Source organism: Tursiops truncatus, chromosome 14 (genome assembly GCF_011762595.2).
Source record: "Tursiops truncatus isolate mTurTru1 chromosome 14, mTurTru1.mat.Y, whole genome shotgun sequence".
In the NCBI taxonomy this organism is placed as follows: Eukaryota; Metazoa; Chordata; class Mammalia; order Artiodactyla; family Delphinidae; genus Tursiops; species Tursiops truncatus.
In genome coordinates, this window is record NC_047047.1 from 67,592,646 (window position 1) to 67,606,929 (window position 14,284).

At 46.9% G+C, this 14,284-nt stretch overlaps 2 protein-coding genes across 6 annotated transcripts in view; both read left to right on the top strand.

Annotated features, from left to right (window-relative positions):
- Positions 1-9: 9 nt before the first annotated feature.
- FNDC4 (fibronectin type III domain containing 4) lies at positions 10-2,110 on the top strand. 2 transcript variants are annotated; one of them, XM_019943054.3, is made up of 6 exons: positions 10-145; positions 232-347; positions 579-783; positions 1,264-1,353; positions 1,685-1,809; positions 1,974-2,110. In XM_019943054.3, the coding sequence occupies exons 1-6, from the start codon at positions 25-27 to the stop codon at positions 2,007-2,009; spliced, it is 693 nt and encodes a 230-aa protein (XP_019798613.1). In that variant the 5' UTR covers positions 10-24; the 3' UTR covers positions 2,010-2,110. The 2 variants fall into 2 exon arrangements, with proteins under 2 accessions (XP_019798613.1, XP_073647599.1); XM_073791498.1 differs by lacking the exon at positions 1,685-1,809 and having other exon boundaries at positions 1,974-2,109.
- Positions 2,111-4,968: 2,858 nt separating this feature from the next.
- The window catches only part of IFT172 (intraflagellar transport 172), a 42,007-nt gene continuing 32,691 nt past the window's right edge, over positions 4,969-14,284 (top strand). The window contains exons 1-12 of one of the 4 annotated variants that reach the window (XM_073791496.1): positions 4,969-5,152; positions 7,746-7,889; positions 8,466-8,578; positions 9,009-9,048; positions 9,354-9,419; positions 9,631-9,710; positions 9,929-10,016; positions 10,839-11,053; positions 11,954-12,077; positions 12,489-12,584; positions 13,499-13,660; positions 14,016-14,069. In XM_073791496.1, the coding sequence (XP_073647597.1) occupies positions 5,114-5,152; positions 7,746-7,889; positions 8,466-8,578; positions 9,009-9,048; positions 9,354-9,419; positions 9,631-9,710; positions 9,929-10,016; positions 10,839-11,053; positions 11,954-12,077; positions 12,489-12,584; positions 13,499-13,660; positions 14,016-14,069 (1,221 nt within the window). In that variant the 5' untranslated portion in view covers positions 4,969-5,113. Of the gene's footprint in view, positions 5,153-7,745; positions 7,890-8,465; positions 8,579-9,008; positions 9,049-9,353; positions 9,420-9,630; positions 9,711-9,928; positions 10,017-10,838; positions 11,054-11,953; positions 12,078-12,488; positions 12,585-13,467; positions 13,661-14,015; positions 14,070-14,284 lie in introns of those variants that run through there. The other 3 variants (XM_073791495.1, XM_019943056.3, XM_073791497.1) reach the window with 3 other exon arrangements.

A 14,284-nucleotide genomic window follows, 5' to 3' on the forward strand; every position in this document is an offset into this window, starting at 1 on the left:
GACCCCCGCCTGGATGTCAAACGGATGCCCCAGTGCCTCCCAGAGGACTCGGTGGGGACCATGGCTTCGCTAATGCCCCTCTCTCCATATCTAAGCCCCACTGTCCTCCTGCTGGTCAGTTGTGACCTGGGCTTTGTACGAGCAGGTGCGTAAAGGGGGAGAGGGTGGGAGGTAACCAGAGTTAGTCTGTGGGTGGAACCTGTTAACCGGTTAACGCACTGGCACCCGCAGACCGGCCTCCCTCTCCTGTGAATGTGACAGTCACTCACCTCAGAGCCAACTCGGCCACTGTGTCTTGGGACGTCCCAGAAGGCAACATCGTCATTGGCTACTCCATTTCCCAGCAAGTATGAATCACCCTTCTGCTACCCCAACCCATGTCCTTGGATCTCTGAACATTCCTTCTGTCACCTCCCTCCCCACCCCAGCTCCTCTCCCAGCTGTGGGAGAATCTGGGAGCTGGGATTCCCTGGCTCACGCTGCCCTTTTCACCCTTACTCCCTTGGAGTGCTTGGATGTTCAGGAGGTGGCCTGGGACCAGGGTGAGGCTGTCCTCCTCTCTCATCAACTCCCTGCAGCGACAGAATGGACCGGGGCAACGTGTGATCCGGGAGGTGAACACCACCACTCGGGCCTGTGCCCTCTGGGGCCTGGCTGAAGACAGTGACTACACAGTGCAGGTCAGGAGCATCGGCCTTCGGGGAGAAAGCCCCCCAGGGCCGCGGGTGCACTTCCGAACTCTCAAGGGTTCTGACCGGCTACCCTCAAACAGCTCGAGCCCAGGTGAGGGTCTCAGGTATTCCTCGCTCCCTAAAGCTTTGATTCTCTGGCTCTTTACCTGGTCTTTGGTCTCCTGTTTACTTCCCCAAAGCAAGCAGCCGTCTAGCTTAGATGAATAGAAGGATGATTTAATTCATTGTACTGCCAGAAAAGGAAGGAAAGCAGGTTGGCAGGGGACCGGGTATAGACAGGCTGGTAATGAATTCCTTGGGGGAAGGGCTTTTAAGCTTCCTTTTACCCAGCCTCAGTTCACAGCAGCTGCAGCCTGAATGAGTGAGTATCTGACCTGCAGCCCCCCCGCCCCGGCTTTTTGGTCTCTAACCACCTGTCCACCAACAGCTTCCCAGAGAGGGGCTACCAGTGACAACGCTGTGATGGGTCTTCCTTGGCTCTAATCCCCAGCATCTCCAACCTTAACTGTCTGCACAGACATAGCTCTCTAGCTGCTCCCTGTAACCTGGGGTCCGTCTCCTTCCTTCTCAGGTGACATCACAGTGGAGGGTCTGGATGGAGAGCGACCTCTGCAGACGGGGGAAGTGGTCATCATTGTGGTGGTGTTGCTCATGTGGGCTGGTGAGTAAGCAGCTGGACAGGGGACCATGGATTGAGTGGGGCTCAGTGAAGGTGGGAGTTGGTGAAGGTTGTTGGGAGAAAGGGGGTGAGAGCAGTGGCGTGGGGAGATGTTTAGTTGAGAGGGATGGGCAGGAAAAGTTTGAAGAGAGGGAGAGGAGGCTTTTGGGAGCCCAGAGAGGATGATGAAGAAGGTGGTGCCTGTGCATGGGGACCAGGAATTCAAAGATTTTCTTCTCGGATTTTCTAGAAACTGTGTGGGTATCTCACTGCCTTTCGAGGCTGTGAGTGGGGAGGTCAAGATCAAGGTTCAGATTGTATTGTTGTGTTTCAGCTGTAATTGGGCTATTCTGCCGTCAGTATGACATCATCAAGGACAATGACTCCAACAATAACCCCAAGGAGAAGGGGAAGGGACCGGAACAGAGTCCTCAGGGAAGGCCAGTGGGGGCGAGACAGGTGATGTGCGGCCAGAGAGGGAGGGAAGGGTGATTTTGCCTCTAGAAGCAGTAAGGGAAAGGGAGAAGGGCCACAGAGGGGCAAGAGAAGAGGGAGAGTGGAAATTTGGGATGGAGGAGGCTATCGCCTTCCTGAAATGAGACTCAAGCCATCTTCTTTCACAGAAAAACTCACCCTCCATCAACACCATTGACGTATGAGTGAAGAAACAGAACCAGAAGACAGATGCACTAACATCTTGGGGATGGGGATGGGGTCAGGGAGAGCCCAAGATGGTGATTTGCCCAAGACTGAAGGATCCCACAGTCTCCCAGAGGGTAATGACACTCCCACAATCTCAGGCCTGGCATCCATTCTCTTTCCACTGTGAGCAGGGCCAGAAGGTAGGTCTGTTAGGGTCTGAGCCCCTGGACCTGGGGAGTGGATATCAGATGGGATATGTCCTTCCATCCCCCAGGTCCAGGAGAGAGTCACTTGTTCAACCCTATCCCATTAGGTCCCAAATGGGGCCCCCATTTCACCTGCATCAGAATCCTTGGCATCCCCAGCTGCCCCCACATCTTGCCTCTGGGTCTCAGAGAGGAGTGTTTCTGTGGGTACGCCACCTCTCCCAGCAAATAAAAGGAATTGTCTGGGCCTGGAGACAGATGCTGCACTGCACTACTCCAATGTCTTCCATGGAGCCTCAGGTGCGCCCCCTCTCACCTGGCAGCCCCTTCAGCTGCTGGTGATCTCACTCCTTGGACATTTTTCCAATAAAGTTTCTTGGACAAACTGGAGCTGACTGTATGGGATACTGTCTAATATGCTGAAAACATTTCTCCACTGTCTCTCCCCTGACTACAAGGGCCCTTCACACCACCACCAACTTGACAGGAGCAGACTCTTATTTGAAGGTGTTTGCTTTGATTCTCCAGCCTGGAATTGGGTGGAGCAGAGCCAGAAAGAGGCATAGAAAACCAAGGCCCTAGATCCTTTTCCTTTTTTGGGTGAGAAGGGGGAGCAGGAAAAAAAGAGGATATAAATTGTTCATGTACTAATGGAAACTAAGGTTATGGCACATGAGAGGGCCAGTAGCCTTTTTATCTTCACTGCCCACATCGGCAGCCCAGCTCCTCACCATTTATTCCTCTGATTTCATCAACCCTGAGCTAATTTTCAGAAAAGGACTGAACAAGGTCTTGGGACAAATGAAAGAACAGCTACACTAATGGATCCCTGGGTGCCAGGTGTTCCTCTCCCGTGCATTTCTGTGCCTATTCTTCCCTGCCCTTGCTTTCCCTTTTGTCTGTATGTCTCTCTGTTCATTCGGTCAAAGTCAGTAATAATTGTGAAGAATAAATGAGTTTATATTCACTCTCGGCCATTATATCCAGAGGAGGATTCTGGAAATAAAACTGGGGTTGGAACTCTCTTGTCAAAATAATTATAATTTGGGGGACTTCCCTGGTGGCGCAGTGGTTAAGAATCCACCTGCCAATGCCGGGGACACGGGTTCGAGCCCTGGTCCGGGAAGATCCCACATGCCGTGGAGCAATTAAGCTCGTGCGCCACAACTACTGAAGCTCGCGTGCCTAGAGCCCATGTTCCGCAACAAGAGAAGCCACCGCAGTGAGAAACCCGTGCACGAAAAGGAAGAGTAGCCCCCGCTGGCCGCAACTAGAGAAAGCCTGCGCACAGAAACAAAGACCCAAAACGCAGCCAAAAATAAATAAAATTTTTAAAAAACATTACTATTAACAAAAAAAAAGAATTATAATTTGGGCTCTGGGGCCTACTTGTCTCCTGTGAAAATAGGAACTGTCCTCTACCTTTTCCTAAGTTCCACGGGGAGGTTGGTGCCAGTGAAAGAAACACCTGTTGACATTTGCAAGCACTCTGTGGGAAAGACTTCAGAACTGAGAATCTGTCTGGACAGCATATGCTACACTGTCTGGAAGGTAACAGTTATCCCACGTATGATCCTCCGGGAGGTGGCTTATGAATAACTGTCCTTTTTTGCATCTTGATCTCTCTGGTATGTTACAAGAAATTAGACCAATAATTCTGAAAGGGACCCCAATCGAAACAAACATCAAGAAGTCAGTCAGTATCTTTTAAACCTAACCAAGCTCCACCCCCGGGTTTCACAAGACTACACCTGTCAGGTGAGCCAAGCTCTTGTCTGCCCTCTGCCCTAAACCATAAAGCATCCTGATCTAAGCAGCAGTCTTAAACTCACCATTTTCCATTTCAAAAGTAGGGTGTTTTACCTCTCTCTGACCACTGCTTCCGAAGACTCTGGATACATCATCATTTCTGGGGATAGGAGTGTCACAGGGTATGTAGTAGCATGGGATGGAGATAGGGAGCTAGAAGTTAAGAAGGAATACAAAGGGTGTTTAAATGCATCATCTCTGAGTCGAATCCCAGTTCCGTCCTTAACGCACTATGTTAGCTAAGGCAAGTGACCCCTCTAATCCTGAGTCTCATGTTATGTAAAATGGGACTAATAATGCTATCCCCTTCAAAAGGTGGCTTTGAGATTAAAGGAGACAATGCATGTACAACACTTTGCACGGTACCTGGCAGACACATACTGAGTATTCCCTGTTACCCATCGTTATCAGCCTTGTGATCCTGTGCAAGTTACATAACCTATTTAGGATCAATTCCGTCAACTGTAAAGGCCTATAATAGCAACTACCCTGCTTTCCTCCAGGGTTGTGTAGATTAAAAGAAGGCACTCTGGGCTTCCCTGGTGGCGCAGTGGGTGAGAGTCCGCCTGCCGATTCAGGGGACACGGGTTCGTGCCCCGGTCCGGGAAGATCCCACATGCCGCAGAGCGGCTGGGCCCGTGAGCCATGGCCGCTGAGCCTGCGCGTCCGGAGCCTGTGCTCCGCAACGGGAGAGGCCACAACAGTGAGAAGCCCGCGTACCGCAAAAATAAAAAAAAATAAAAAAAGAAGGCACTCAGCCACGCTTACGTACATCGAACAGCTAGAGAGACTACGATTACGTAGGACCCCGGAGATTGCGGAAGGCTTGTGGGCGTGGCTGGAGTTTGGGTTTGCATGCCACGATGGGATTGGTCGAGGAGAGATTCATCAAGCCCTCTGCGCGCGTGGGGTCCCGCCCTAGACCTCACTGCGGCTGCGCGGGTTCTGTTTTGCTTCGCTGCGAACCTACGCGGTGACCTTGCGACGCGTGTCGCGCTCAGGTCGCTTCTGCGTCAGCGGCTGCCGCTGCGGCTGCGTGGCGGGTTGTCCAGGTAACCACGGGAGTTGTCCGCTGTCTGTTGGCATCTGAGAGACAGGTGTTCGTCATGCAGTTGAAGCACCTGAGGACCCTGCTGAGCCCTCAGGTGAGGAGTCGCGTGCTTCTTCCCTCCCTCGCCCGCCTTAATGTTACAAGAAAAGTGGGGGACTGAAGTTTAAAAACGTTGAGCGCCTACTGTGTTCAGAAGACCGAAGGCTATAGTTGTGATTCGGACTCTGCTACGTCCATAGAGTGTTGAGTAGGTGAGATGGAGTGCTGAGCACCGTAGCTTTCACTTCGTTCCATTAACGAATCGGTTGTGTACCAGGTCCCATGGTGGGGCTCCAGGGGATCCAGAACTTGCTCAGCTGTTGCCCCTGCCTTCAAGAGGCTCGTACTAGAGGCAGAGGCGCACGTGTAAACAACGAACATTAATCTACACCTCTCAAATGAGCGCTTTAGGTGTAAGCCCCACCTAAAGGAGTGCAAACGACCACACCGTTCGTTCTGATGGTGCAGATCTCAGATTCAGAAGAGGCTGGACACTGAGGGAGGAGCCCTAGAACATGGTGAAGAAAGGCTGGGTTTCGGAGTCAGGAGGCCAGAATTCAAGTCCTAGCGCCCCACTACTTTAAATAAATGATGTGATGCCCCTGACTTTAGCCTTTATCACACAGGCTCTCTGAGCAGTCACCCAAACTTCTACATTTGGAAAACGGGAGTAATAATAATCGCAGCCTTAGGAGGTTAGGGGGAAGAATTAAAGAACGTAGTATACACAAGAGAACGTTGTAAACTGAAAAGCAGCGTGAAAACTGATAGACGAGAGAAGGACATTCAAAATGCAAAGGACAAAATAATAGAAAGCTAATAAGAATATCTGTCATAACTGAATGTTTAAGGTGTACCAGGGCAGCATAAGTAAAGAAGCTAGTGTTGTGGATTATGGAGTCAGACACACATGGATTTAAATCTTGGTTCTGCCACTTAAACTGTGTTTGTAAACTTGAGCAAATTACTTAACCTTTCTGTGCCTCAGTTTCCCCATCTGTAAAAGATGCATAATAATAGCTTCTACCTCAGTTATGAGATTAAATGAGATAATGCGTATCAAGCGCTTAGCAAAGTGCCTAGTCCATGCTTGTTAAAGGTTAGCTATTATTCTGTTCTCTACCTCATGTAATCCTCGCTACAGTCCTGTGAGGTACATATTGTAGAGAAAGGAGAATTGATTGATTATGAGAATCAGGAAGGCTTCACAGAGAATGTGGCTTTAAGAGAATAGAAGGAAATCAGAACAAAAGAGAGGTGTGCTCATTGCTCAGTAAACTGTTCTCTGAATCTGTATTTCTAAAATTCCTTTACCCTAATGGAATAATTGGAAATGAAATCTTCCTTCAATCTTTCAAAATAAGATGATGTCATGATGCAGGTAAGGGCTGAATGCCCAGGATTGGGCAAAATGATTAAGGAAGATGATTGGCAATAATTGATAAGCCCTCTACCCTCCTAACCTAATTTAGTCAAGAGTTGGAGGGGGCTAAAGGTGGTGGTGTGGCTATTTTCTGACTCCGGTTTGAGGACTTTGATGAAAAATGCCTTTTTTACTTCTGACTTTGGAAGTGGGTAGTTTAGGAGTAAAAATTAACAATGTTTTAAGCCAGGGCTGTAGAGCCCAAGTAGTTAAACAATTGGAGCAGAAATTAAATTTTTTATTTCAAGGAGGGAAATCCTTAGTGCAGAACCACAGACCACCAGGGCTGGTGGTGGAAGGGACAGACATGGCAAGAATAATTCACTGGGAGTTGATCGCTTCTAACTTGGGCTTCTGTGAAGTGGATTGTTAAGGAAAAAAAAATACAAAAACCAAAGTGGCATTGTTTATCCTAAGTCACAACTCTGATTATTTTAATTCCCATTCCAGAACTTTCACTGTCTCTCCCTTTCCTACCAAATAAGCCCAAACTCAGCCTAGCTTCAAAGACCCTTGTTGAACTGGCCTCTTGTCTGTTTTTCCTGACTTACCTCCTCTATTCTGCTATTTACAATATAGTTTCAGCTAAATTAAATTACTATTTATTGACCAGAACTTGCCATTGCTCATGCCATTCCTTCTACCTCAGGTAATTTCCCTACCTAACTGTATCCATTCTTCAAAGCTTAATGTTGATCATTTAAGTGGAAAATTATCTCAAACCTTTCCAAAGTATTACAGTGCTTTATATGTGCCTCTCTTATGGGGCTTTTCCCATTTTTTGTACCATCTTATTAGATCCTTGGGCAGGGACCATGTTTTGCTCTTTGTCTCTCTCTTAGCCCTTGGCCAAGTGCCTTTTTTATTAAGGTACTCAAAAAACACTAATTGAATGAATGGCTAAAGACCAAAACTTTGCATTTATTTCAGTAGCAGACCTGGGGAATGAGGGAATAAGGAGGCCACTGCAGGGACACATTGGTACAGTTGATTTTCCATGTCACCTCTTAGTGCATTTGCATTATGGGTTTCTAGAAGCACTTTGTTCTCACCATCCGGGGCTCTATGGCCTTGGAGACCTGGACGGATTATGGGGATCTCTTTGTTTTAAGGACTGTGCTAGAAGGAAAATTGACCAGAGTCACACTAGAAGTAATGGAACTAGAAATGCTTTTGACATTCTAGACCAGCACCTGGGTTTATTTTTGCCCCTTTGCTTCTGCAGGATGGAGCTGCAAAGGTCACCTGCATGGCATGGTCCCAGAACAATGCCAAATTTGCTGTCTGCGCAGTGGACCGAGTGGTGTTGCTGTATGATGAACATGGGGAGCGAAGAGATAAATTCTCCACCAAACCAGCCGACATGAAGGTGAAGGGAACGTTCATGTGTACCTTAACCTGTTGATGGGACCCTATAAATCTAGAAAACTTCCTATCCTGCTTCCTAACCACAGGCATAGGAAATGGCCTGCCCTTCCTTTTCTCAGTATAAAGCCCTCAAGCCCACTACAGTCACACAGGCACCTTTTCTTTGTTTTTTTTCTTTTTGTAGATTAGAGCACAGTATTCTTTTTTTATATATAAAAATTTATTTATTTATTATTTATTTATTTGTGGCTGCGTTGGGTCTTCGTTGTTCCGTGAGGGCTTTCTCTAGTTGTGGCGAGCAGGGGATACTCTTCGTTGCAGTGTGTGGGCTTCTCATTGTGGTGGCTTCTCTTGTTGTGGCCCACAGGCTCTAGGCGCACAGGCTTCAGTAGTTGTGGCTCACGGGCTTAATTTCTCTGCGGCATGTGGGATCTTCCCGGACCAGGGCTCGAGCCCATGTCCCCTGCATTGGCAGGCAAATTCTTAACCACTGTGCCACCAGGGAAGTCCACCTTTTCTTCCCTTTTAAGGATACTCATTACTTCTTTTTCTTTCCTTTTTTCTTTTTGACTCTTAGTATGGCAGGAAGAGCTATATGGTGAAGGGCATGGCTTTTTCTCCTGATTCCACCAAGATTGCCATAGGACAGACTGACAACATCATCTACGTCTACAAGATTGGAGAAGATTGGTGAGGATAGAGATTGGGAGATGGGGTGTCCCAGAGAAGAAGGGAAAGGCAGGAAGAAATGCCTCACTGGGAAGGGGGGAATAGAGAGGTTGAGGAGCCAGCTGGGGCTTGGAAGGCAGAGGCCCTCTGGAGTCCGTTGTTGTAGCTTCCCTACCTTTGCGTGCACCACGTGTTCTATGATCCCATCCCTGGAAGAGTCAGTCTTAGATCAACAAGGAGGCCCTGTGAGATCCTGGGGAGCCTGGAGTGATGTTTTGTCTTTGTTATTCTTCCAAAGCTACTCAGGCTCCTTTGAGGGCTTCTATGGAGTGGTAGGAAACACTAGCGGGCCAGGGAAGGTATCTACAATTCCTCCCCTCCCCCAGCATCATTTGTGCCCGTTTATTCGTGGAAGTGGTTTGTAATATGCTTCCCTCCTTTTATTTGACAGGGGTGACAAGAAAGTCATCTGTAACAAGTTCATCCAGACGGTAAAGTTCAAACCAGTCCCTGGGAGATTAGGATGAACAAGCATGTATCAGTATATCCGCTTATAAATACAACGAGAAGTTGCCTTTGTTAACATCTGGCTCTGACTTTTCCTACTGTGTGAATGGTACTGCCTGGCTGCTCATCCCCCTGTGCTTTCCTCCTTAGAGCCCAGTTGTGTCCTCTCCTCTCCTTCCCTACAGGTGGTTGGAGTGGTGGCATGTGGTGGGATGTTCAGGCTCAGGTTGTTATCAAAGTGCTAACATACATAGACAGGTTTATCCTTTTCATTCTTTCTTTCCTACAGAGTGCTGTTACTTGTCTGCAGTGGCCAGCAGAATACATCATTGTCTTTGGACTGGCTGAAGGGAAGGTAAAGGAGGGAAGAGAAATACAGGAGATATTGTGCATGGGGATAATGGTTCTGGAAAGAGGTATATGGTTAATCTTCTCCCTTAGGGTCAAGTTGTGTACTGGGGTGACTACCCAGGGAACAGTTTTTGTTTTTTTCTTTTTCTTTCCTTAGGACCTGGGTGAAATTGAAAGTAGCCTAACCAGACTTTTGTCCATTCTCCCATTTTCAGGTTCGTTCGGCAAACACCAAAACTAATAAATCATCTACCATCTATGGGACAGATTCTTACGTGGTGTCCCTGACAACGAAGTGAGTAAGGAAGAGCAGTATCCCAAAAGCTTGGAAATGGTAGGAAAAGCTATAGGGGACTCTGGACTGGGGGACCATAGTATGAAAGATGGAGAGGGCTGGTAGCAGGAACCGCAGGTAGGGTAGTGTTTGACAGACAAAGGGGACTTTCTTGTTGAGACAGGATGCTCTAATGTCTTCCTGTATTTCTCTCCTTTCCTCCTTTTCCCCTTTTTTAGTTGCTCTGGGAAAGGAATTCTCTCTGGTCATGCAGATGGCACCATTGTTAGGTACTTCTTTGATGATGAAGGCTCTGGAGAGTCACAGGTATGAATAAAGGATGCTCTGGAATGGGGGAGAAGGAAATCCCAAGAACTCTCCGAGAGGAGGTTGGACATCTAAGGAATTTAGATCATGGTGCTGGGAGAGGAGGCTAGAGGAATGAGACCTCAGGCAGAGAGACACCTGGATGAGGCCACAGAGGGGATTTGTTTTTCGGAGGCCAGAGCTTAATATTTATGGGAAAGGATGAATCAGGTGGAAGGGACCTTGAGGCAAAGAGAAATAAAGACTCCGAGGGTAATGAAAAGTGAAAATTATTCTCATTTATGTAAAATATATATTTATGTATATAAATTCATAGAAAAAAAGGGTTGTTTACTCTTGAGAGGGAAAATATGGGGGATTAAAGGAAGGTTCATGTTTTAATCTATGTAATTCTCTATTGCTTGAATCATTTATGTTAAGAATTACTTGTGTAATCATTAAATGTATCCCTCCTGAAATAAAGGGGCCATATGCTCCCTGTGGGCCTATATGGTATTGGTTAATGTGTAGGACAGATTCCTTTGGGGGGGCCTTATTAGGTGAATATTAAAGATCTGCAGACACACGTATTTTGAGGTTCCCTCTTGAACACAAGATCAGTAAGTGTGTATATATGTCATAAAAGATGTGTGCGTGAGTGTAAGACAGAAGGATAATTTGTGACGTCTTCGGGTTAAGATGTGTTAGGGTGGGAAAGTGTTGGGAGAAAGATTCCTGCAGAGGAGGGTTGTCAGAGTGAGTGTGTCAGATGCTAGGAATGAGAAGTTTCTGAGGTGGAGTCCTCAGAGTCAGAGTGATTGAAACCCTCTACTTCTGTCTTAGGGGAAGTTGGTGAACCACCCATGCCCACCCTATGCCTTGGCTTGGGCAACCAACAGCATTGTGGCTGCAGGCTGTGATCGGAGGATTGTGGCCTATGGAAAGGAAGGCCACGTGCTACAAACTTTTGACTATAGCCGTGACCCTCAGGAACGGGAGTTCACCACAGCTGCAGCAAGTCCTGGGGGCCAGTCTGTTGTGCTGGGAAGTTATGACAGGTGGGTCTCCTTTCCAGTTGCAGCTTCTGCCTGCTTTCCCTGTGTACACTCTTCTTTAGTCCAGTTTTGCTTCTCAGCCAGAGTGGGAGACTGGATCAGAATCAAGTGATTCTTAGGTTTTAATTCGTGCACTTTGCTCTTCCTGTTCCCACCGTCCATTGGCGTGTCGGCAGTTCCAAGGTGCACCATGCTCTTGTTGTGTCTCTGCCTCTCCCCGGGGTTCCACAGCAGAATTCATCTCCACTTTCTTTGTGCTCCCTTTGCCCCTTTTCAGACCACTGACTTAGTGTTTATCACATTATATTATAGTTTGGTGTTTGTATCTAACTGGTTAAATTGAAGAGCCCTTGAGAAGAGGGCCTATTATTCTCTTTTTTTTTAAGTCTCCAGGGCCTAGATTAGCATCTAGTATATAATACGTGCTCAAATGTTTGGTGAATGAATGAATGAATGAATGATGGAACGGTGAATAAATAGCTAGAGTCTGGGTTCCATCTCTTCCTTGGAGCGCTTTTAACCCCAGCTTTGTCAATCCTGTCTTTCTGTCCCCTTCAGTCTCATGTGTGTCTGTCTCTTCCTTTCTTTCTTCTCTGACTCCTACCATTTCTCTTTTCTTTTTCCATATTTCTCTATCGCTAACAGCTCATTTTTCTCACCAGCTACAATCTCTTTTTATTTTCTCCACTCCTATCTCTCTTACCCCATTTTACTTTTGACTTGATTTTCCCAATTTACTTCCTTTGAACACTTTTTTCCTCTCCTACTACACCTCCCAACTTGTCTGTTCTCTTTTATTTCCTCTGTTCTCTGATGTAGCAAGACTAATTTCCTTCCGTTACAGGCCCATTTTCAGTTTTTCTCAGCCTCCAACTCTTCTAAAAGCCACATACTTAATTTCAGACTTCGGGTACTCAACTGGAGCCCTCGAAGAAGCATCTGGGAAGAGGCAAAGCCCAAGGAGATTGCCAACTTATACACCATCACTGCCTTGGCCTGGAAGCGGGATGGCTCACGACTCTGTGCGGTGTGTGACTAGTAACCCCTTTGTGCTTTGGTGACTTTTTTCAAATTAAGAAAAATCCCACCTATCCTAAAGCACCCTCTCCTGACACTAGAGAATGTCCTCTTCCCTTTTGACCACAACCTAAAACTCTGACGTTACAGGGGAAAGAGAAATGCATACCTTATTGGAGGCCACATGGGACAAGAGTTTTATAGGCAGGGATGATTTCTCCCTTATATCCCATCACTATGTGATGCTCTTGAGTCCTGCAATTGCCACCTCTTTCCTGCTGGTACTTCCAAAAATTACCAGCCCTTTTACTGCCAACTCTTCTGTAGATTCTAGAACCTAGGATTTGAGAGTATCTCTAAATACCCTCTACATGCCTACGTACTGTGTGTGTTACCCTTTATGCTGTCACTTTCCCTCCAGGGCACACTCTGTGGTGGAGTGGAACAGTTTGACTGCTGCCTCCGAAGGAGCATTTACAAGAATAAGTTTGAGCTGACGTATGTGGGACCTAGCCAGGTAAGCGGCTGATAGCCTGCCACACTGAGATTTTGCCATGGCTCACTCATCCTTGTAGTACTTCCCTGCGGTCTGGCCTCAGCACAGAGTCAAATCAACCTCTGGCAGAGCTGTTCTGAGGAATAGAATGTGTCAGGGCAACTCTCTGGCAACTTTCCTGCTATAGTTCTTACAGCTTATTGTAAGAAAAGGATTAACCACCAGGTTTAAGGGGTACAGAGATTGCCATTTACACCTTCCTGGTTTAAAACTTCACTGCCTATAGGATGGCAACTGGGGAAGTTGATAAATAGGATTATAATTCTGAATTCTTTTGTTCTAAGGCCTCTGAACTCACTGTGTATGATGTTGCAAGCTCATTTCTTAGTTTCTGAGCCCACTTTTCTCTTTTCTCTACCTCCACCCTCCTTTCCTTCATTTATTATTCATTGATTCCTTTAGTCTTCCATTTTCTCCAGAAATATTTATCCATTCTTTATGTATCAGCACTGTTAAGCATTGAGAATTCAAAGATAGTTATCTGTAATATATTGTCCCTTATTTGAGAAGATCGTTTTAGCAAAGGAGACAGACATATCAGAAAATAATACAGCACACTGTGGTAAAGTTATCATAAAAGTTTGTACAAAGAGCTACAGGAACATAGGGAGAGTGATTGGTTTAACCCAGTGGAACTTTCAGAATCGTATGTATTATAAACATCAAAAGAGATAATATATTAAAGTATTTCATAAATAGTAAAGCATTATGTAAATGTGAGGTGTCCCTTTTACCAAGAATATCCTAGGCCAGGCAAGGAAAAAAGATGATACTTTGTTTAGTTAGCCCTGTGAAGGTGGGCGAAGGGCACAGCATGTTCACCCCTCTTTCGGATTGGGGGAAGCCTGGGGAGCTCAGACTCGTCTCCTGCCAAGGTGATTGTGAAGAACCTCTCATCGGGGACCCGAGTGGTACTCAAGTCACACTATGGCTATGAGGTGGAAGAGGTGAAAATCCTGGGAAAAGAACGCTACCTGGTGGCCCACACGTCAGACACACTGTTGCTGGGGGACCTGAACACTAATCGCCTTAGTGAGGTAGGAACCAAAAATGGAGAGGTGGGGATGGGGCGTCCTGAGGTGCTACTCAGGCAAGCCAGGGTCCCTGGGGGAAGATCTCCATGGGAAGCTCTAACATTCTGGTGTTGGGGACCTGGCTTCAGGGGATGAGACCCGGGAGGCTTAGAATCCCGGAATATGAATCACCGTTGTTGGACTGTTTTTACACCATCTCCCAGAAGCATAGGGACTAGGGCAAAATCTGACATAGCATCTCTTTTGTGCAATGTCAAAGCCTCCCCCAACTCCATCTCTCTGCATCCCACCCTGTTCTTTCAGCATCATCTTGGATAGTTATCCACATTGTCCCTTATGTCTTTTCCCCCCTTAACAGGTAGCTTGGCAGGGATCTGGTGGCAATGAGAAGTATTTCTTTGAAAATGAAAATGTGAGTAGAGCTTGATTCACCATCACTGTCCTGATAAGCCTCCTTCTAGCTTCTGTGTAGCAGGATGGCAAGTGGCAAGGGGTTGAGAAAACAGCAGATAAAGTGGGAGGGTGAAATAGGCAGAGGAATAGAATAAACAGAAAGGTGGGTGTCACTTTGAACTCATGGTACACCTCCCTCGACTGTTTTTCTCTTTCTTCATGTACTCTTTCCAC

Coding starts and splice junctions, on each gene's coding strand:
- FNDC4 (XM_019943054.3), top strand. CDS start 25: ATGCCCCAGTGCCTCCCAGAGGACTCGGTGGGGACCATGGCTTCGCTA. Junction 146..231: donor CCTGGGCTTTGTACGAGCAG/GTGCGTAAAGGG, acceptor TGGCACCCGCAG/ACCGGCCTCCCTCTCCTGTG. Junction 348..578: donor GCTACTCCATTTCCCAGCAA/GTATGAATCACC, acceptor AACTCCCTGCAG/CGACAGAATGGACCGGGGCA.